The sequence below is a fragment of the Dendrobates tinctorius genome, unplaced genomic scaffold, assembly GCF_039654945.1.
Source record: "Dendrobates tinctorius isolate UK_male_01 unplaced genomic scaffold, ASM3965494v1 ptg000060l, whole genome shotgun sequence".
Taxonomy (NCBI): domain Eukaryota; kingdom Metazoa; phylum Chordata; class Amphibia; order Anura; family Dendrobatidae; genus Dendrobates; species Dendrobates tinctorius.
In genome coordinates, this window is record NW_027361728.1 from 62,219,766 (window position 1) to 62,242,770 (window position 23,005).

The 23,005-nt window shown below is 43.2% G+C and overlaps 1 protein-coding gene across 2 annotated transcripts in view; it reads right to left on the bottom strand.

Moving 5' to 3' along the window:
* LEKR1 (leucine, glutamate and lysine rich 1) overlaps positions 1 to 23,005 on the bottom strand; it is a 268,864-nt gene that overhangs the window by 174,983 nt on the left and 70,876 nt on the right. For both annotated transcript variants that reach the window (XM_073579001.1, XM_073579000.1), the window contains exon 4: positions 6,429 to 6,548. In XM_073579001.1, the coding sequence (XP_073435102.1) occupies positions 6,429 to 6,548 (120 nt within the window). The remainder of the gene's footprint in view (positions 1 to 6,428; positions 6,549 to 23,005) is intronic.

Genomic DNA, 23,005 nt, shown 5'->3' on the forward strand with positions numbered 1-23,005 from the left:
AAAGTCAAATGGTGCTCCTTCACTTCCAAGCTCTGCCATGCGCCCAAACAGTGTTGTACCCCCACATATAGGGTGTATCAGCCTACTCAGGACAAATTGCAAAACAACTTTTGGGGTCCAATTTCTCCTGTTACCCTTAGGAAAATAAAAAATTGGGGGCAAAAATATCATTTTTGTGGAAAAAAATGATTTTTTTTATTTTCACGCCCGGGCGTTATAAACGTCTGTGAAGCACTTGGGGGTTGAAAGTGCTCACCACACATCTAGATAAGTTCCGTGTGGGGATCTAGTTTCCAAAATGGTGTCATTTGTGGGGAGTTTCCACTGTTTAGGTACATTAGGGGCTCTCCAAAGGCAACATGACACCCGCAGACCATTCCATCAAAGTCTGCATTCCAAAACATCACTACTTCCCTTCCGAGCCCTGACGTGTGCCCATACAGTAGTTTTCTCACACATATGGGGTATCAGCGTACTCAGGACACATTGGACAACAACTTTTGGGGTCCAATTTCTCCTGGTACCCTTGGGAAAATAAAAAAAATGGTGACTAAAAGATCATGTTTGTGGAAAAATGATTTTTTAATTGTACGGCTGTACGTTATAAACTTCTGTGAAGCCCTTGGGGGTTAAAAGTTCTCACCACACATCTAGATAAGTTCCTTGGGGGGGGGGGTCTAGTTTACAAAAAGGTGTCACTTGTGGCGGGTTTCCACTGTTTTGGTACATCAGGGGTTTTCCAATCGCGACATGGTGTCCGATCTCAATTCCAGCCAAAAAAGTCAAATGGCACTGCTTCCCTTCTGAGCTCTGCCATGCGCCCAAATAGTCGTTCACACCCACATATGGGGTATCAGCGAACTCAGGACAAATTGCACAATAACTTTTAGGGTCCTGTTATCCTTGGGAAAATAAAAATTGGGGGTGAAAAGATTTTTGTGGAAAAAATATATTTTAATTGTACCACTGAACGTTATAAACTTCTGTGAAGCCCTTGTGGGTTCAAAGTTCTCACTACATATCTAGATAAGTTCCTTGGGGGGGTCTAGTTTCCAAAATGGTGTAATTTGTGGGGGTTTCCACTGTTTAGGTACATCAGGGGCTCTGCAAACGTGACATGGTGTCCGATCTGAATTCCAGCCAATTTTGCATTGAAAAAGACAAACAGCGCTCCTTCCCTTCTGAGCTCTGCCATGCGCCGAAACAGTGGTTCCCCCCCACATATCAGGTATCAGCGTACTCAGGACAAACTGCACTATAACTTTTGCATTCCAATTTCTCCTGTTACCCTTGGTAAAATAAAAAAAATTGAACCTGAAGTATTTTTTTTGTGAAAAAAAGTTAAATGTTCATTTTTTTTTTTTAACTATTCAAAAAATTCCTGTGACGCACCTGAAGGGTTAATAAACTTCTTGAATGTGGTTTTTAGCACCTTAAGGTGTGCAGTTTTTAGAATGGTGTCACTTTTGTGTATTTTCTATCATATAGACCCCTCAAAGTGGCTTCAAGTGTGATGTGGTCCGTAAAATAAAATGGTGTTGCAAAAATGAGAAATCGCTGGTCAACTTTTAACCCTTATAACTTCCTAACAAAGAAAAATGTTGGTTCCAAAATTGTGCTGATGTAAAGTAAACATGTGGGAAATGTTACTTAAGTTTTTTGTGTGCCATATCTCTGTGATTTAAGGGCATAAAAATTTAAAGTTGGAAATTTGCGAAATTTTCGCCAAATTTCCGTTTTTTTCACAAACGCAAGTTATTTGAATGAAATCTTACCACTAACATGAAGTACAATATGTCACGAGAAAACAATGTCAGAATCACCAGGATCCATGGAGGCGTTTCAGAGTTATTACCTCATAAAGGGACAGTGGTCAGAATTGTAAAAATTGGCCCAGTCATGAACGTGCAAACCACCCTTGGGGGTTAAGGGGTTAAAGGGAGTGTATCCATTCCTCCACGTGGTGCTCCTGGAAACTCCCTGCAAAGCAAGGTGAGCTGAACGTGGACACATGTCAGTCAAAGGGCATATTGACACCACCACCGGCAGTTTTAATTTAATAATGTAAAATCACTAACCCTAACTGTCCTTAACCCTAACCACTAACCCCTTACCCTAACCCTACTCATCCTAACCCCTAACCCTACTAACCATAACCCCTAACCCTAATAACCCTAACCCCTAATCCTACTAACTATAAGCATAACCCTAACCCCTTACCCAACTAACCATAAACCCTAACCCTACCCCAACTAATCCTAACCCAAAGGAAAAAACACCGCTGCTAAGAAGATGGCGACCAGTTTTCCTGCTACAGCTTTCGCTCTGTGCATTTTTCTAGCGATCTGAAATCTGAATTCCAATACGATATTGGGCAATATCGCTCATCCCTAACCTTTCATGCCGGAAAGGCTCTGCTTATTTTTCTGAACCCTGCTAAGGTTTATGCTGTCTACAATAAACCAGCATGTGAATTAGGCCAGGTTCATACTGCGTTAATGCAGTACATTCAACGCATAGCATTAACGGACTGCGTTAACGCTATAGCATAACGCGATTGTGTTATGCTACACCGCTAGCACAGATGCTTCATCTGCGCTAGCAGTGACGGACCCTCGGATGCTACAGACCGCGCCCGGGGGTCTGTCACAGGATGACGGCACATCGCTAGCGCATGCCGATTTTGGCATGCGTTAGCGATGCGCTCGTTAATGGGAGTGAATGGCAGCGTTAACGGATTGCGTTACATCGCGGCATAACGCGATCCGTTAAACGGACTTCATTAATGCAGTATGAACCCAGCCTTACTACCAGAACTGTTCCTGTGACTAATTGTGAAGCAGCAGAGTGAGTCAACTCCTCACAGTATGTATGGTATATGTGTGTATCTGTGTGTGTATGCATGGTATACTGTATGTGTATGTATATGAGTGTGTGTGTATGGCATATGTTTATGACTGTTTATGAATGTACGGTATGTGTGTATGTACGGTATGTGTGTGCATGCATGTATGGTATATGTATGCATGTACGATGTATGTGTGATCCATCGGATCATGGATAACTTGCTGATCACCGGGGATTTGACCACTGGGCCCCTCAGAGAATCTGAGAACAGGGCTCTGCTGTCTCATTCTGGATGGAGCAGAGTTGTGCATACTCGGCCTCTGCTCTCTTCATTATCTATAGAGCTGCTGAGCGCTCAGCTATTTCCATAAGTTCCATAGACAATGAATAAAGTAGATACCAGATGATAGAGAAACCAGAGGTAATGTAATATAATATATTCATGATCGGGCTCTCCTGGTTCCAGCAGAAATCACATAACCACAAGGAGGCGCTTTGCACACTTGATGTCATGTGCCAACTAGCGTGTCAGCCGCGTCTACAGTGTTCTATTCACTGACAGCTGACACTAGTTGTCACCTGACTACAAGTCTGATTGCGCTGAAACCAGCAGAACCGAATGCTAATGGAGGTCTGTATATATATATATATATATATATATATATATATATATATATATATATATATATAAATTACACACAGTATACACTCACTGGCCACTTTATTAGGTACACCATGCTAGTAAGGGGTTGGACCCCCTTTTGCCTTCAGAACTGCCTCAATTCTTCGTGGCAGAGATTCAACAAGGTGCTGGAAGCATTCCTCAGAGATTTTGGACCATATTGACATGATGGCATCACACAGTTGGCGCAGATTTGTCGGCTGCACATCCCTGATGCGAATCTCCCGTTCCACCTCATCCCAAAGATGCTCTATTGGATTGAGATCTGGTGACTGAGGAGGCCATTTGAGTACAGTAAACTCATTGTCATGTTCAAGAAACCAATCTGAGATGATTCGAGCTTTATGACATGGCGCATTATCCTGCTGAAAGTTGCCATCAGATGTTGGGTACATTGTGGTCATAAAGGGATGGACATGGTCAGCAACAATACTCAGGTAGGCTGTGGCGTTGCAACGATGCTCAATTGGTACCAAGGGGCCCAAAGAGTGCCCAGAAAAAATTCCCCACACCATGACACCACCACCACCAGCCTGAACCGTTGATACAAGGCAGGATGGATCCATGCTTTCATGTTGTTTACGCCAAATTCTGACCCTACCATCCGAATGTCGCAGCAGAAATCGAGACTCATCAGACCAGGCAACGTTTTTCCAATCTTCTACTGTCCAATTTCGATGAGCTTGTGCAAATTGTAGCCTCAGTTTCCTGTTCTTAGCTGAGAGGAGTGGTACCCAGTGTGGTCTTCTGCTGCTGTAGCCCATCTGCCTCAAAGTTCGACGCACTGTGCGTTCAGAGATGCTCTTCTGCCTACCTTGGTTGTAACGGGTGGCAATTTGAGTCACTGTTGCCTTTCTATCAGCTCGAACCAGTCTGCCCATTCTCCTCTGACCTCTGGCATCAACATGGCATTTCCGGCCACAGAACTGCCGCTCACTGGATTTTTTTTCTTTTTCGGACCATTCTCTGTAAACCCTAGAGATGGTTGTGCGTGAAAATCCCAGTAGATCAGCAGTTTCTGAAATTCTCAGACCAGCCCTTCTGGCACCAACAATCATGCCACGTTCAAAGGCACTCAAATCACCTTTCTTCCCCATACTGATGCTCGGTTTGAACTGCAGGAGATTGTCTTGACCATGTCTACATGCCTAAATGCACTGAGTTGCCGCCATGTGATTGGCTGATTAGAAATTAAGTCTTAACACACAGTTGGACAGGTGTACCTAATAAAGTGGCCAGTGAGTGTATATCCCCCATTTCCGTGAAACAACACAAATATATATTTTTCAGAGGTGTGGAGAGGCCAAATAGAACTTTTGCTATGGGGCCCTTTGCTTGATAAGTAGGCTCTGGCTTGCAGGGCAGTAATAATGAGCGCGATCTGGTCTGTTACTCATGGCTCGATACTCCGGGGGTCCCATTGCCAGATTGTCCTCATCATAAGCGGCATGCCGTCAGGAAGGGGAGTCCAGACACATTTTTTGTACAGAGGCCCCAACTGTCAGTGTCCACCCTTGCAAGGCGGAATATAAGTTTTTTTGTTTTTTTTTCTCCCCCCAATATCTTTATTTTGAGTGAGGGATGATGGGTGATTCAAATTTTTCCATATTTTTTATTGAACCTGCGTTCATCTGACTGCTCATACTATACATACTATACTATACTGAAATACCACAATATATAGTATGAGTACCAAGTTAGTAGCAATGACCCCTGGCTGCCACAGTAAGCCATTAGTGCTCAACAATCGCACCACAGGGGGCCAATTGGAGACAGAGTGCATGAGCACCAGCACACGTTCCATTTAACCGCTGCTGTCAGAGATTAACAGCGGCATAGAAGTGGTTAACAGATACATTCAAAGGTCAGCTCTGTTGACGCTGTTAGACACAAATGTTGGCTATAATATAGCTGCTATCTGTTTTGTGTAACGCCAGCTCAGGTCCTGAGCCCGCCCAAATGTGATCATCCCCACAATCACAAATGTGAGCCACGCCCCCTTGATAAACACCATAAAGCCTAAGATAAAAGGCTCATATCTCTGGAAATATTTGGCGGATTGAAAAATAACAAAAACCCGAATACTCCGCAATAAAATAAGAGCGAACACTGGATACTTCATACCTGGTGACAGGTCCTCTTTAAATATTGGCAAGTGTATCACATAAAATTGGGTACTGAATCTTACTAAGTTTCTTGGAGTCAGTTTTTATTTTTTTCGTTTTCTTGCTTGGTGAAAGTCTGAAAATCATTGCTGAACGAGGTTTTACCATAACAATAATAACATTCTGCAAGATAATAAATGTCACTTGTGGATAATTGAGAACAGAAACAGATACGCAGAGAAATCTGAAGTCTACCCTAAAGCACCAGTTATAAAGCCTATCTATAAACTTTCAGGCTGCATGGAAAGCATTATGGGCATTAAATTGTGTATATTCTATTTTATTACATAGGAACTACAATGTATTCCCACTCACTCGGCTATTCGCTCTCCTTGGCTTGAATATTACAGCATATACCGCATGTTCATTTCATTAATACTTTTTTTTTTTCCTAAAGACCTAGACGATAATTACCAAATCTGTTTTCTATATCAAACTTTGTGCCCAAGAACTGCGTGTGAGCCGTGCTTTCTACTCTGATCGAGCACCGGCCCATATAGGCAGGTCAAGAGTTTCTCAACTCGAGCTGAACTCTGGAACATAGTGACTTTTCTGGAGATTAATGGTAAAGCTTTGCCCTCATAACCGTAGAGATTGCTATGACAACAGAGATATTTTCTATGGCATGACAAGCTAAAAATGCATGCATCCGTCCCACTTTATTGGTAAATTTTATGGCTTGTGTCTGCCATGAGGACCGTCACATCATTGATGTCGCGCTCTGATGAGCTTACCCCAGCAGCTGCTTGTGGTCTTGTGCGGTCCTTAGTGCCTGCTGACACGCTGTAAGCTCAGTCGTCAGAACATGAAGATTATCTTCCTTTTCCTTCAGTTGCAATAATGCAATCTGCAGCCTAGAACAAAAGGCAAGAGGCAGGATAAAAATACAAAAAATAGCAAAAAAATGACAGATAATATGAGGTCAGTGTCATTTTTATGTCCATTTTACAGTTTTTACAATAACATAGCAAGGAGTTTTTTTCACTAAAATAAACATATTTTATTGGGTATATACAGTTGTGGCCAAAAGTATTGACACCCCTGCAATTCTGTCAGATAATCCTCAGTTTCTTCCTGAAAATGATTGCAAACACAAATTCTTTGGTATTATTATCTTCATTTAATTTGTCTTAAATGAAAAAACACAAAATTGTCCTAAAGTCAAATTGGATATAATTCCACACCAAACATAAAGAGGGTGGAAAAAAGTATTGGCACTGTTCAAAAAATCATGTGATGCTTCTCTAATTTGTGTAATTAACAGCACCTGTAGCTTACCTGCGGCACCTAACAGGTGTTGGCAATAACTAAATCACACTTGCAGCCAGTTGACATGGATTAAAGTTGACTCAACCTCTGTCCTGTGTCCTTGTGTGTACCACATTGAGCATGGAGAAAAGAAAGAAGACCAAAGAACTGTCTGAGGACTTGAGAAACCAAATTGTGAGGAAGCATGAGCAATCTCAAGGCTACAAGTCCATCTCCAAAGACCTGAATGTTCCTGTGTCTACCGTGCGCAGTGTCATCAAGAAGTTTAAAGCCCATGGCACTGTGGCTAACCTCCCTAGATGTGGACGGAAAAGAAAAATTGACAAGAGATTTCAAAGCAAGAGTGTGCGGATGTTGGATAAAGAACCTCAACTATCATCCAAACAAGTTCAAGCTGCCCTGCAGTCCGAGGGTATAACAGTGTCAACCCGTACTATCCGTTGGCGTCTGAATGAAAAGGGACTGTATGGTAGGAGACCCTGGAAGACCCCACTTCTTACCCCGAGACATAAAAAAACCAGGCTGGAGTTTGCCAAAACTTACCTGAAAAAGCCTAAAACGTTTTGGAAGAATGTTCTCTGGTCAGATGAGGCAAAAGTAGAGCTTTTTGGGCAAAGGCATCAACATAGACTTTACAGGAGAAAAAAAAAGGCATTCAAAGAAAAAAACACGGTCCCTACAGTCAAACATGGCGGAGGTTCCCTGATGTTTTGGGGTTGCTTTGCTGCCTCTGGCACTGGACTGCTTGACCGTGTGCATGGCATTATGAAGTCTGAAGACTACCAACAAATTTTGCAGCATAATGTAGGGCCCAGTGTGAGAAAGCTGGGTCTCCCTCAGAGGTCATGGGTCTTCCAGCAGGACAATGACCCAAAACACTTCAAAAAGCACTAGAAAATGGTTTGAGAGAAAGCACTGGAGACTTCTAAGGTGGCCAACAATGAGTCCAGACCTGAATCCCATAGAACACCTGTGGAGAGATCTAAAAATGGCAGTTAATATCAGGGACCTGGAGCAGTTTGCCCAAGAAGAATGGTCTAAAATTCCAGCAGAGCATTGTAAGAAACTCATTGATGGTTACCGGAAGCGGTTGGTCGCAGTTATTTTGGCTAAAGGTTGTGCAACCAAGTATTAGGCTGAGGGTGCCAATACTTTTGTCTGGACCATTTTTGGAGTTGTGTGTGAAATGATCAATGTTTTGCTTTTTGCTTCATTCTCTTTTGTGTTTTTTCATTTAAGACAAATTAAATGAAGATAATAATACCAAAGAATTTGTGTTTGCAATCATTTTCAGGAAGAAACTGAGTAGTATCTGAGAAAATTGCAGGGGTGTCAATACTCTTGGCCAGAACTGTATGTACAGTCATGGCCAAAAGTGTTGGCACCCTTGACATTGTTCCAGAAAATGAAGTATTTCTTCCGGAAAATTATTGCAATTACATATGTTTTGTTATACACATGTTTATCTCCTTTGTGTGTATTGGAACAACACAAAAAAACTAAGAAAGAAAGGTAAAATGGACATTATTTCACACACAACCTTAAAAATGGGCAGGACAAAATAATTAGCACCCTCAACTTAATATTTGGTTGCACACCCTTTGGAATAAATAACTGCAATCATTTGCTGCCTACAGCCATCATCAAGTTTCTTACATCTCTCAGTTGGAATTTTGGACCATTTTTTTTTTTTGGATTTAGATCCAGGCTCATCGCTGGCCACTTCAGGACTCACCAGCACTTTGATTCCATCCATTGTTGGGTACTTCTTGAATAATGTTTGGGGTCATTATCCTGCTGGAAAACGCATGACCTAGGACGCAAACCCAGCTTTCTGACACTGGGCACTGCACTGCAACCCAAAATCCTTTGGTAATTTTCAAATTTCATGATGCCTTGCACAGTCAGTGCACCCAGTGAAAGAGGCAGCAAAACAACCCCCAAAATATCTTTGAACCTCCACCATATTTAATTGTAGGCATTGTGTTCTTTTCTTTGTAGGCCTCATTCCATTTTTGGCAAACAGTAGAATGATTTGCTTTGCCAAAAAGCTCTATCTTGGTCTTATCTGGCCACAAGATGCTTTCCCAAAAGGATTTTGGCTTACTCACGTAGATTTTGGTAAAGATGGATACAAAAAATATATATGAATATACAAAGTTCCAAGTAGTAAACACAGTAGTTAAGGCACATATTAAATGTACCAGACATGCATGTACTATATGGCAGAAGTGCTCTTACCAACAGTATAATGCAATCTGCAAAGTTAAATTAATACAAGAACATAGTCCACAACACGTTTTGAGTGTTTAGGTCTCACTTCCTCAGGTGGTCTGCAATATGTTTTACAATTACAGCAAATAAAGTTTAAAGGGTTATTTTGAAGATCATAAGTAATTCACTATTAATAGGATAGGAATAACTTACTGATCACTGGGGATTTAGCTGCTGGAAGGGAGTGGCTCTGGAACCATCTCATAGACAATGATCGAGCTCCATTCAAGACACGACTGCAGAGGTTAGTTGCAGAGTTCCTGAGCCCCGCCAGTGATCAATCAGTAAATTATTCCCTATCCTGTGCCTGTTATCATTGTGTAATTCAAAGTTATATAACCTTTTAATATATTTTTGTTTTTAAAGATCTCTTCAGGGGGGCTACAAACCTTGATGACATGTAATTTACACATACATACATGCATGGCTTGTTACAATACCTCAATTATAATTCTCCAGGGACCCTGCCAGGCCTCTTAAGTCTCCACTATAGTGATTTAAAGTCATGATCCAACAATAAAATCATGCCCTTGATGTGCGATCCAGTTAGTTATACTGTATGTCCACATAATTCAACTTTTATTACCACTCACAAATGCATGCAAAATACTCTGAACTAGTCTGAGGGTGTTGGATAGTGTAGTCCAGCTCCACAGTACCTAATCGCTTCCCCTGGATCATGTGATTGACATTCTAAAACCTGCAATAACCTCTGATGATTTGGGCAATTTTGAGCATTTACTCCTCTTTGGGCAGATCCAGTGAAGCTGCGTGCTCCCTCCACGACTTCATTTGCATGGCAGGAGAGGGAAGTAGTATGAGTGCTTGAGTCTGTCCACATCATCTTCTTAGGTGCTTGCTTTCAGTGACTAGCCTGGCTGCACCATCTCTGGTATTTGACACTTAAGACGTAGTAACTAGAATGCAACCAATTGTTCTCTTCCTTTAACATCTAGATCCTGAAAGCACTAAGGAATTAAAATGCAAAATATTCTAGAAAGTTGCTAAACTGTTTGCATTGACACAATGATTAAAGGAATTCGAGTCTTAACAATCATTTTTGTATTATTTCGATGAACCTAAAATGGAAAACGAGTCAGCTTCGTCAATAGAATCCATTGAATATCCCCTATCGTTTTATGTTTACCGTTACTATGGAAATCAATGTGTCTCCATGGTAAGAGACTTGACAAACCCTGTGTAATGTGGTCCTGCAGTCATACCCCCTAAAATCTGCCCCCTTCTTACTAGAGCATTTGGTAGATTAGCAACATGTAAGGGACAGATGGAAGTATGACTACATCATCGGACTGCACATGGTTTACTTATAGCCTTTTACTGCGGAGACACAAGTTTTACTAAAAACTGCAGGTTAAAATAAAAAGGTTTTTAAAGGAGATTTAGATTTTCATTTTAATAGATTTAGAAAGATTTTTTTTACTCTTAGATACACTGTAAAATTTTAAAGGGTTACAAAACTAGACGTTGCATCATATCATAATGTACTATTCTACGATATCTTCTCTTCCTCCAAGAAGAAGTGCAAAAGTGGGTCGCTCCCAAGTGCGCAAACACCGGGCTGTATAGTTTTCAGAAGTTTTCAAGTATGTGTGTGTGTATGTGTGTATATATATATATATATATATATATATATATATATATATATATATATATATATATACTGTATATAATCTTATGGTGTCTGTCTGGCACAGGCGGAGTGCGCAGGCGCAGTCCTCAAATAGAAGGACGCACGCCACCGCTACCGTTGGGAGATCAGCGGCGCTAGCCGCTGATCTTCCGACGGTTGCCGCGGGTCATCTCTGGGCGCACAGGCGCCAGGCGGCGACGCAGCCGGGAGATGACCGGCTAGCGGTACCCACGGTAAAGAGGAGAGGAGACTCCTCCGGACCCTGGGTACCATAAACGTGTAAAAAATAGAATTAAAATAAAAGTGATATACTCACCTTCCGACGGCCTCCGGACTTTTTCTATCCTATCCACGCTCCCGGCATCTTCCGTTCCCAGTAAGGCTCTGCGCCAAAGACCGCTGATGACATCGCGCTCTCGCGAGAGTGATGTCAGCAGCGGTCTTTGGCACAAAGCATTACTTGGAACGGAAGATGTCGAGAGTAGGGACACAGTCCAGGGGCCGTCGGATGGTGAGTATATCACTTTTTTTTTATTTTAATCTCCCACTGGCCATATCCTAGAGTACCCGATGCTTTAGAATCGGGCCAGCAGCTAATATTATATATAATTATTCATCAGGTTTCATCACACGTATCTTGTGCAATTAGTTCTGACTTTGATAAAACACCAAAACAATCCAAAAACAAACTAAAAAAAGCAATAAATGCTCTCATTTCTGCACTATATAATACACTATAATACTATCCTATATAGCCAGGCTTCCATGACTATGAAAATAAACCATGCAATGGGTAATCTTACTCTGTACTCTGATAGAAAGCTTTATGTTACAGAAAGTATCTTCAGAGCCAGAAGCAAAAGAACACTAAACTGTCACGCAAAGAAACAACACTTCGAGCAGCTCATTGACACTGGTCATATCCGGTGGCTTCCCAGCTGTTGCTGTGTTATATCAGCTATCATTCTGCAACAGCTGGAAAGCTACAGGCTACCAGAATCATTGGCTTCACTTTTGCCATTTTTCCAATCCCCAGATTAAAAGAACATTTCCTTCAAAATGAAAAAAAAGTAAGTAAAAGTCTGTAACCTCTCCCCTTCTGTCATGAACACCTTACACACAGTGAAGGGTTAAAAACACAAAGAGCTGGCTTACACCAGTGCCCATACCAGGAAGCGCCTGTCTTCATCCTGTTCATTTAGACACTGTTCACATGTTCAGGTTGTAAATACATTAGATAGGGACTGCTTCAATAGGGGTTACCTTGACGAGGTGGAGCAGCTTGGCATACATTTTTTTGCAAAAAAAGTATCGACTAAATACCCTGTATTTGTTATCTTTTTATCAGCACTTGCTGACTACTGGTATGTTTTACTGCAGGATATTTCTGCACAATTGTCATTCTGTGCTCTCTGTTTGTGTTTGAGACAGTGAAGGGTTGTAGCAGGAGGGGGCAGATTTTTTTTTTTATTACAACCTAAGTGTATACAAAGTCACTTTCTATAATCTGAAGGGTAACGGAAACCTCGATCTATATGTGCAAGGAGTATGATTGTTCTCCCAGTGTTTGTGAGGGTTTTCTCTGAGTTCTCTGGTTTCTTCCTACACTTCATAGACATACTAATAGGGATATTAGATTGTGGGGGCTCAGAGGACAATGATGATGATATCTGCAAAGCGCTGTGGAATTAATGGTTCTATATAAGAGTGTAAAGTGAATAAATAGTCTTAAAAATGATTTTGTGCCTACAGCTCCAAAGGAGGCTCATGTGTCTCTATGGTAACAGACTACAATCAAAGCCTATGTAGTCTGATTCACCAGCTATATTGATATCCACGTGCCCCCTACTTTTTGCTAACCTACTAAGTGTATGTTCATAAGATGTAAGGTACAGATGAAAGGCAGTATATCCGCTGCATAAAGCTCTATAGGACTTGTTTGTAGTCTGGAAACACCCATAGTGGATAGAAAGTCTTCACACGCCTGTTAAAATGTCAGGTTTTTGTCATGTAAAAAAAAAAATCATACCAAGATGAATCATTTGAGAACTTTTTCCACCTGTAATGTCACATATATTCTGTAACCATGCCCCCGGCTATCAGTAAGTTCTGGGGGCGCGGATGCAGCTTCTGCTCTCTGCACACTGAGCTGTGATTTAAACAATGCCGACACCACGCCTGTGACTGAAAGAGCGAGGCTGACGGAGAAATAAAGTTAATTTCCCCCTGGCAACGTTGTCCTCAGTGTGGAAGCCACACGGTTTCAGAACGCTATTGACCTGGAGATTAACCCAATACTTGCAGGTTAACAGCGTTATTTTACATGACAGGTTCCATTTAATGTTGCTTTAGGGCTCTTGGCAGCCTCCAGGACCAATTTTCTTCTTGCCTTTTCATGGACTTTTGAGGGACATCCAGTTTTAGATAATGTCACTTGTGACAAATTTAAGCCACTTCTTAATGAAAGTCTTTACAGTGTTCTTCGGTATATCTAATGCCTTGGGAATTTTTTTGTACCCTTCCCCTAACTGATAACTTTTAACAATGGGATCCCTTTGCTGTGTTGTAAACTGTTATAACAATGCTACTCACTTTGGAGCAATCTGAGATATCACAGGAACAGTTTCTATTTATTTTATGGGCGACATGAAAAATTAAAAAAAAAATTGAAATTATTTTTCTTGGCATGATTATTTTTCAAGACAAAAACGTGACATTTTAACAGTAACATGTAGACTTTTTATATATACTGCAGGTCTCCATAGGAGCTGTGCACACCAAATTATAGGAATGATTTGGCTTGATTTTCATTTTAGATGCAAGGATAGAATTTCCCTAAAAATCTTTTTACTCAGACTGTAAGTGGAAGAATGAATAAAGAATTAGCAGTACATACAGTATACTAGTGAATTCTGGAGGATGAAGTGGAAAGTGGATGTCCTATATTTTCCACAATGCCTCCCACTAAAGATCTATACAAGTCTAACAATGCAAAGCGAGGTAGACAGGTAATTAGTAAAAGGAAACCATGTGATTCCTATGTAATTTCCATAATGGCATAGTTAATTTATGACTGTTGTGAAGTCAGAGCAATGTATTTCAATGGTTTGCAAGGCCCTCTGGCAACATCAACATGCTTTCCATTGGACATGCCACAAATATTTCAAAGGTTTCTTAGTACTGAAAAGCACATGACTGAGTGGTAGGAATTACCTTTATAAAATCAAAGTCTTAGCCTTATGCCTTAAGGTGTGGAATAGAATCTAAAACATGCCGTACATATTTTCCTTTACAGTAAGAATGAATTCAAACACAGCAATATGATCATTTTTTGAGGCTGCACAATTGAATTATTCTCAACTCTACACAGATGGGGCAACATAAGACTAAAATCCGAGCAGCAGATCTTATCAAGACAGGCATAGAAAAAAAAGTATGGAGAGAAGTGTGGCTCCAGGAGGGGCAGGGGGCTTACTTCACTCCCGCCACTGAGAGCACATGCATGCTTGACTGATTTAAAGGAGTTTTCCGCCATCGTGTTTTTTTTTTTTTTGTTTTTTTTTACAAAGGCAAATGTTAAAATATTATGACCCCCATATTCAATAAATAAAAGTTAGCCAAACTTGCCGACTTTGACGGAATCGGCCAAGGACCTAATATGTATGGGTGCCACTTGACCTTCCCGACAGATGATGTCAGGAAAGAGGAGGATCCAGCCTATTGAACCAAGGATTCTGGCAGTGGCTCCGTCTTAGAGAATCATAGAATCGTAGAGTTGGAAGGGACCTCCTGGGATATCTGGTCCAACCCCCTGCTCAAAGTAGGATTCGCTAAATCATCCCAGACAGATGTCTGTCCAGCCTCTGTTTGTCCACCTCTCGTGGCAGCCTGTTCCACTCATTGATCACCCTATCAAAAAAAAATTTCTAATATCTAATCTGGGTCTCCTCCCATTCAGTTTCATCCCAGAGAACACAAGAACACTCGGCTGAGCGTTAGCGTGTATCAGGGAGTCGGGAATGATTGTGTAGATCTTCGCAGGAAGTGGTGGAAGTCACGAAGTACAATTGACAGGAGGGGGTGATGAAGAATGGGTCATAATCACTTCTGGGCCTGGCAAAGATCTGCTAAAGCTGAAGCGACAGGGTGAATAAATCGATGAGTACAACTTTATTTGATATTTTATAACAAAATTTGCCTCTTTGATGAAAATGTTTATAATTTGGCATATACCTTCAAACTCCATAGTGTGGAAGTTTTAGGTTTATACATATTATATAGACTGTGACACACATTTATGTGTAGCGGAAAATGTGCCATAAAATCTATGGCTACAAGCCAAGGCGTGCTGATCTCGCTACAATATTAATCCACTCTGCAGCACCATTGTCTGCAAAATATCTACTCATAAGATTGTCACCATTTTTTCTTCATTCAGAATCTGTGGAAAAAAAACCTTAGCATTTCAGAAGAACATGTAATATATGCCCACATCCCATATTATGGAGCCCTGTCCTGTGGTGGTACATAGTTTTATTTTTATGGCCTCATTTCTACTGAGACAATTGGGATCAGGACCTCCCTGTTCTCATAAATGGTTAGGATCCAGCATTTGAATCCTCTACAATCACACTTTTATAAGCTGACTAACTCATGGGCTATAAAATGAACATTTTTCACCCCATTGTTACTTCATTAGAAGAAAGATGTTCTACAATCTTATTAAATTACACAATATAAAAAGAGTCATAAGTAACGATGTACTAACTACGTAGCACCACCATTTGTGGGAAATGTAGATAATATATTGATGCCATGTTGTGGATTCAATAACCAACTCAATAGTTATAGTCATGATCCAGGTTGGATGATGACAGTTAAAAGCACATGTAACCTTTTTTTTGTTTAAGCTGTGTGCTTATGTGTGGTTTTTGCCCCCGGTAGCCATTGGGATTATTGCACTGTGGTGTCATAGAATCATAGAATCATAGAATCGTAGAGTTGGAAGGGACCTCCTGGGCCATCTAGTCCAACCCCCTGCTCAAAGCAGGATTCGCTAAATCATCCCAGTTAGATGTCTGTCCAGCCTCTGTTTGAAGACTTCCATTGAAGGAGAACTCACCACTTCTCGTGGCAGCCTGTTCCACTCATTGATCACTCTAACTGTCAAAAAGTTTTTTCTAATATCTAATCTGTGTCTCCTCCCATTCAGCTTCATCCCATTGCTTCTAGTCTTTCCTTGTGCAAATGAGAATAAAGTTGATCCTTCTACAATGTGACAGCCCTTTAGATATTTGTAGACAGCTATTAAGTCTCCTCTCAGTCTTCTCTTTTGCAAACTAAACATTCCCAAATCCTGCAACCTTTCCTCATAAGACAGGGTTTGCAGACCGGTCACCATTCTGGTCGCTCTTTTCTGAACTTGCTCCAGTTTGTTGATGTCTTTTTTAAAATGTGGTGCCCAAAATTGGACACAATATTCCAGATGAGGTCTGACCAAAGAGGAGTAGAGGGAAATAATTACTTCACGTGATCTAGACTGTATGCTTCTGTTAATACATCCTAGAATTGCATTTGCCTTTTTTGCTGCTGCATCACACTGTTGACTCATATTCAGTCTGTGATCTATTAGTATACCCAAGTCTTTTTCACATGTGCTGTCACTTAGCCCTATTCCTCCCATTCTATATATACTTTTTTCATTTTTATTGCCCAGATGTAGTACTTTGCATTTCTCCCTGTTAAAAACCATTCTGTTAGTTGCTGCCCACTTCTCCAGTTTATTTAAATCTTTTTGAATCCTCTCTCTCTCTTCTCTAGTATTAGCTATCCCTCCTAGCTTTGTGTCATCAGCAAATTTAATCAGTTTACCCTCAATTCCTTCATCTAAATCGTTGATAAAGATGTTGAACAATACAGGGCCCAGGACAGAGCCCTGTGGTACCCCACTTGAGACATTCTTCCAACTGGATGTGCAGCCATTTACGACCACTCTTTGGGACCGATCACTAAGCCAGTTATGAATCCACCTAACAGTTGCCTTGTCTATTCCATACTTAGTCATTTTTTCAATAAGGATTGTATGAGAGACTTTGTCAAATGCTTTGCTGAAGTCAAGATATACTATATCTACAGCATTTCCTTGATCCACCCAATCAGTAATACCATCATAGAAGGAAATTAAATTAGTCTGACATGACTTATTAGTTACAAACCCATGCTGACTCTGTTTAATCACTTCATTCTTATCCAGGTATTGACAAACATGTTGTTTAATAATTTGTTCAAAGATCTTTCCTGGTATAGAAGTCAGACTCACCGGCCTATAGTTGCCTGGGTCCACCTTCTTCCCCTTTTTGAAGATAGGAACAACATTTGCTCTTCTCCAGTCTTCTGGCACTTCTCCTGTTCTCCAAGAATTTTCAAACATTATGGAGAGGGGTTCAAAAATTTCTTCTGCTATCTCCTTCAGTACTCTGGGGTGTAATTCATCTGGACCTGGAGACTTGAATACATTTAGGTTAGCTAAGTGTTTCCTCACTATCTTTCTGTTTATAGATATCCTGGATTCTTCTATTCCCTTAATAGGACAGTGAATAGCAGTTGATGTTACATTTCCTTTCTGAGAGAAAACAGATGCAAAATAGGAATTTAAAAGTTCAGCCTTCTCAACATCCTGTCTTACCATTTCATCATTTTCATCCTGTAAAAATCCTATAGCATCTTTGACTTTTCTTTTACTTTTGACATATCCCCAAAATCCTTTATTATTGCTTTTGACATCTCTTGCAAGCCTCAATTCATTTTCAGCTTTAGCTAATCTGATTTGTGCCTTGCAGGTTCTGCAGACAGCATTATATTCTTCTTTAGATATGCCTCCTTCTTTCCATTTTATAAACATTTTTTGCTTCCTTTTTAGCATGTGCTTAAGTTCTGTGTTCATCCATCCTGGTTTCCTTAAATGCTTCCTATTCTTCCCTCTTTTCGGAATTGTTAACAACTGTGCTTTGAGAATTTCATTTTTCAAGATTTCCCATCTTTTGTGCTAAGTTTGCCCCCGGTGGTGGTGAGCGTCATTGCACTCTGTTTCTTTAGTTTAGTGCACATGTTTATAATGCAGGTGTGATTGCTGGCTCTGCTATAAAACAGTCACAGGTGTTGCAATCAGCGTTTGGTGATAGTATTCATTTCCAACCATCCCTTGTGGAGGAAGGAGCTGGAGAGAGCTCCTTACAGCACGGTCTGAGCCCTGGTGTGGAAGGAGTCAGAGGGGATTTCCTTGCAGCTCTGACAGAGCTTGGTGGCAGCGTTTCAGGAGGAGAGCTGCATTCTGGTGGTGGACTCTGTTGCCAGGAGCTAGGGCAACAGAGTAAAGATAAGTGGTGTTTCCCTGTGTGTGCCATTCCTTTATGTGTTTCAGTGCAGTGGTGGGATAAGTCTCAGCACCGGCCATTTCACTAGAAAGGGGTAGGTGCAGGGCGAGCTAGGGTTTAAAGGTATCCTGAGTGGCGCCCGGTGCGGAACCGGCCTAGGGATCGGTAGGAGTGTAGAAACACTGACTCAGGAGAGTGCAGGAGGTCTCTATATCCCTGTTCCCTATCGCAGGGCCCACCATTGTTAGTGTCCCTGGTGTTTCCCCTTATTATTTAAATTCGCCCTGCTGGAGGCGGTGTATCCGGTTTTACGTGCATTTCTGAAATTCGCCTGCTGGAGTCGGTGTATCCGGCTGCACGTCTTATTATTTAAATTCGCCCTGCTGGAGGCGGTGTATCCAGGGTCGCGTGTGTTGTATAAATTCTCCCTGCTGGAGGCGGTGTGTCCAGCCACACGTTGATCGTGACATTATCACCAACCATAACATTTTTTCTGCTGAGCCATGGACCCAATGCAGCCCTTTGCCCAAATGCTGCAGATCCTTACTGATGAGATTAGGGGGCTGCGCGGAGGGTTGGTGCGGCAGCTGCGGCTGTTGGTGGGCTCTGGGGGCTTGGTTCAGGAACAGGCTCAGACAGAAACCAAGATATCCCTCCCTGACAGGTTTTCTGGAGGGAGAGATCAATTCTTGGTTTTTCAGCAAGCCTGCAAATTATATTTCAGGCTGCATCCTCGTTCATCAGGGAATGAAGAGCAACGGGTGGCAATCATTATGTCCCTTCTTAAGGGAGATCCCCAATCCTGGGCCTTCTCCTTGCCGGACAATTCACCATCATTAAAGTCCGTGGACGAGTTTTTTGCGGCTTTGGCGCTAGTGTATGGGGATCCTGATGGCGTCGCCCTGGCGGAATCCCGACTCCGTAGGTGTAAACAGGGAGCCCGGGTTGCTGAGGAGTACTGCTCAGAGTTTAGGAGGTGGGCCACTAACACTCAGTGGAATGACCCTGCACTTAGGAGTCAATTTGTGCAGGGTCTGTCTCCAAAGTTGCAGGATACTCTGGTGCAGTACGCCGCCCCCAGCTCGCTGGAGGCCGCCATGTCCCTTGCCATCTGGGTGGATAGACACCTTAGGGAGAGACATACACAAAATGTGCCCCCTGATGTCCTCGCTAGGGAGGAGGACCCACCAGTGCGGATGGAGGAAACCAGACAGCCCGGTGTTGTTGACACAAAAAAGGGGGTGTCTGCAGCTCGTCGTGGTGGGGGGGTATGCTTTTCCTGTGGGAAGCCTGGCCATTTTATGAGAGCCTGCCCAGTTCATGCCAAGTCTCCTGATGAACCGATGCAAGTAGGAGGAGCTAGTTTGTGTTCGGAGCTGCCTACGGTTCGGTGAGTGGTGTCGGCATGGTTGTACTGTGAGCAGACTGCTCATGTCCTGAAGGCTTGCCCATTGCGCGCCAAATTATCTGTGCCATCTGAGAAGCCGCATTCCCCTGGTCGCTTGGAGGCAGGCGACCAGGGAGTATACATTTCCTCCATTTTGCCCTCCCAAGGTACCATGTCAGCAGAGGTCTTGGCTGGCGGGGTACCAGAGGTGAGACCGGTGCTTGTGGACAGTGGAGCAGGAGTCAGTCTGGTGGATGCTCGCTTTGTCCAGACACATGGTCTGAGGTGTAGGACGCTAGCCCAGCCTATAAGCGTCCAGGCCATAAACTCTGTTCCACTGAGCCAGGGGAGCTTTACCAAGGTCATAGAGAATATCCATCTGCGTATAGAACATCATGAGGAGTCCTTATCATGCTATGTCTTGGAGGGAATGCCAATACCTATTGTTTTAGGCCTCCCTTGGCTGAAAAGACACAACCCGGTAATAGATTGGCGGGTGAGGGAAGTGGTCAGTTGGGGGCACTCGTGTGAGGGCTGCTGCCTAGGAACTACTGTCTCTGCCGTCTCTCTTCAACGGACCCCTTCCTCTCGGGTGAGCGCTGCAGAGGTGCTGCAGGAGAGTAGGGGCAAGTCTCAACCCTCGCCATTGGCCAACCCTGGGAGGCGCAGAGCTCGTGGTGGAAGGGGTTGGAGGGTAGTGTACCCCTTGGTGAAGTGCGGGGGTGTGAGTGTGGTGACACAGGGGGACGCCTCTGTTGTCAGTCCCAGAAAGAGTTCTCCAAATGGTGACAAACGAACGAGTCGCAATAAACGTTCAGGTCCGGACCTGTGTGTGAACGAGCGTGTATGGGTGGCCACCAAAAAACATCCAGTGGAAGTGTGTTGTGGAGTGTTACCAGCTCATGCCAAACATACACAACCCATTCCCCAGGTCAGCGCTTCGGAGATGTATGTTGCCTCCAGAACATACGATGCCAATACCAGCGGGTTCGTTTGTCATAAACCTGAAGTGCAGGTAGATGCAGGTGTGAACTTTGGATCTGGGCGTCCCCGCTGTAGGTGGTTCCCTGATGAGGAGTGGTCTTGAGGGTCCAGAGGCCCCTCATAGAGGGAGTGTACTGTCTTGATCCAGGTTGGATGATGACAGTTAAAAGCACATGTAACCTTTTTTTTTTTTTTTAAGCTGTGTGCTTATGTGTGGTTTCTGCCCCCGGTGGCCATTGGAATTATTGCACTGTGGTGTCCTTTGTGCTAAGTTTGCCCCCGGTGGTGGTGAGCGTCATTGCACTCTGTTTCTTTAGTTTAGTGCACATGTTTATAATGCAGGTGTGATTGCTGGCTCTGCTATAAAAAAGAGTCACAGGTGTTGCAATCAGTGTTTGGTGATAGTATTCATTTCCAACCATCCCTGGTGGAGGAAGGAGCTGGAGAGAGCTCCTTACAGCACGGTCTGAGCCCTGGTGTGGAAGGAGTTAGAGGGGATTTCCTTGCAGCTCTGACAGAGCTTAGTGGCAGTGTTTCAGGAGGAGAGCTGCATTCTGGTGGTGGACTCTGTTGCCAGGAGCTAGGGCAACAGAGTAAAACTAAGTTGTGTTTCCCTGTGTGTGCCTTTCCTTTATGTGTGTTACAGTGCAGTGGTGGGATTAGTCTCTGCACCGGCCATTTCACTAGAAAGGGGTAGGTGCAGGGCGAGCTAGGGTTTAAAGGTATCCTGAGAGGCACCCGGTGCGGAACCGGCCTAGGGATCGGTAGGAGTGTAGAAACACTGACTCAGGAGAGTGCAGGAGGTCTCCATATCCCCGTTCCCTATCGCAGGGTCCACCATTGTTATTGTGTCCCTGGTGTTTCCCCTTATTATTTAAATTCGACCTGCTGGAGGCGGTGTATCCGGTTTTACGTGTATTTCTGAAATTCGCCTGCTGGAGGCGGTGTATCTGGCTGCACATCTTATTATTTAAATTCGCCCTGCTGGAGGCGGTGTATCCAGGGTCGCGTGTCCTCTAAATTCGCCCTGCTGGAGGTGGTGTGTCCAGCCACACGTTGATCGTGACATGACTTCAATAGAACGGCGGCCCCAGTGCCAATGTTGAATGGCAGAAAGACCATTTTTAATTTTTCAGCAACCATAATTTACTGACATGGTTCAACTGGTCGCATAATTAAACTGTCAAATGTTTTCTATCAAAAAGTCCCATTTTCACAGTATACTGTAAAGTGATGATTGTGCTAAAAACACTTTTGAGCACATACCATGATGTACCCTGGCACCGCTATGTAAAATAATGAACAAAACCAAAACAGTATGTTCTCTTGGTTTTTGTGCCTCTTTGTTCAGAACTTACGGCTGGTGAAACCTACAGGAAGCTGCAGAGACCTAAACCGGCCACAAAGACCTCTGCTATCTGAAGTTATTTCCACGCCAGACGTTTCTGAAGGTGGAACAGGTACAAGACAGTCAGTACTAGGAAATGTAATTACAGAATGTGCACCACAAGCCATGCACGTCGGCAAGAGTCGTGTTATTACAGAAAGTATAAAGTTCAGCTGGGTGTGGGAAGGAGATCTCCGACTTCTGAGAGGCTGCAGTTATTCACATTGTTTTCATACCAATGTAAATGGCCACCAGGAAAACAGTGAGACAGAGATTTCCCTTCTTCCTCTTTTAAGTTCCTGTTATGAACAAGTTACCTGATCGGCAAATCTATAATAATAAATGCCCTAAGCAACTTCCGGTTGTAACAACTTCCGTCCAGTTGTAACCGGTGACGTCACCGTACACCTCTTTCCATGTTAACCCTCAACACACACACTCCTCTCACCTTTCACCATCTCCACTCACTCTTTCACGCCACATACGACCCTTTCTCTCACTCCGTCTCTCATACTCATGCTGTCATCGCCGCTGATCCACGATCCCCGACATCTTCTTCCGCCGGCACCATCCTGGATCCAGACGTCCTCCACGCCGGCGACATGTTCTTGCGGCGACGCCATTTTGGATCGGCGAAATCCCGCGATAGTCAAGATGGCGTCGCCGCAAGAACATGTCGCCGGCGTGGAGGACGTCGGGATCCAAAATGGCGTCAGCGAAATCTCGCGAGATTTTGCCGACGCCATTTTGGATCCCGACGGCATCCACGCCGGCGACATGTTCCTGCGGCGACGCCATTTTGGATCGGCGAAATCCCGTGATACTCCAGATGGCGTTGCCGCAAGAACATGTCGCCGGCGAGGACGACGTCGGGATCCAAAATGGCGTCGGCGAAAACTCGCGAGATTTCGCCGACGCCATTTTGGATCCCGACGTCGTCCACGCCGGCGACATGTTCTTCCGGTGACGCCATCTTGACTATCGCG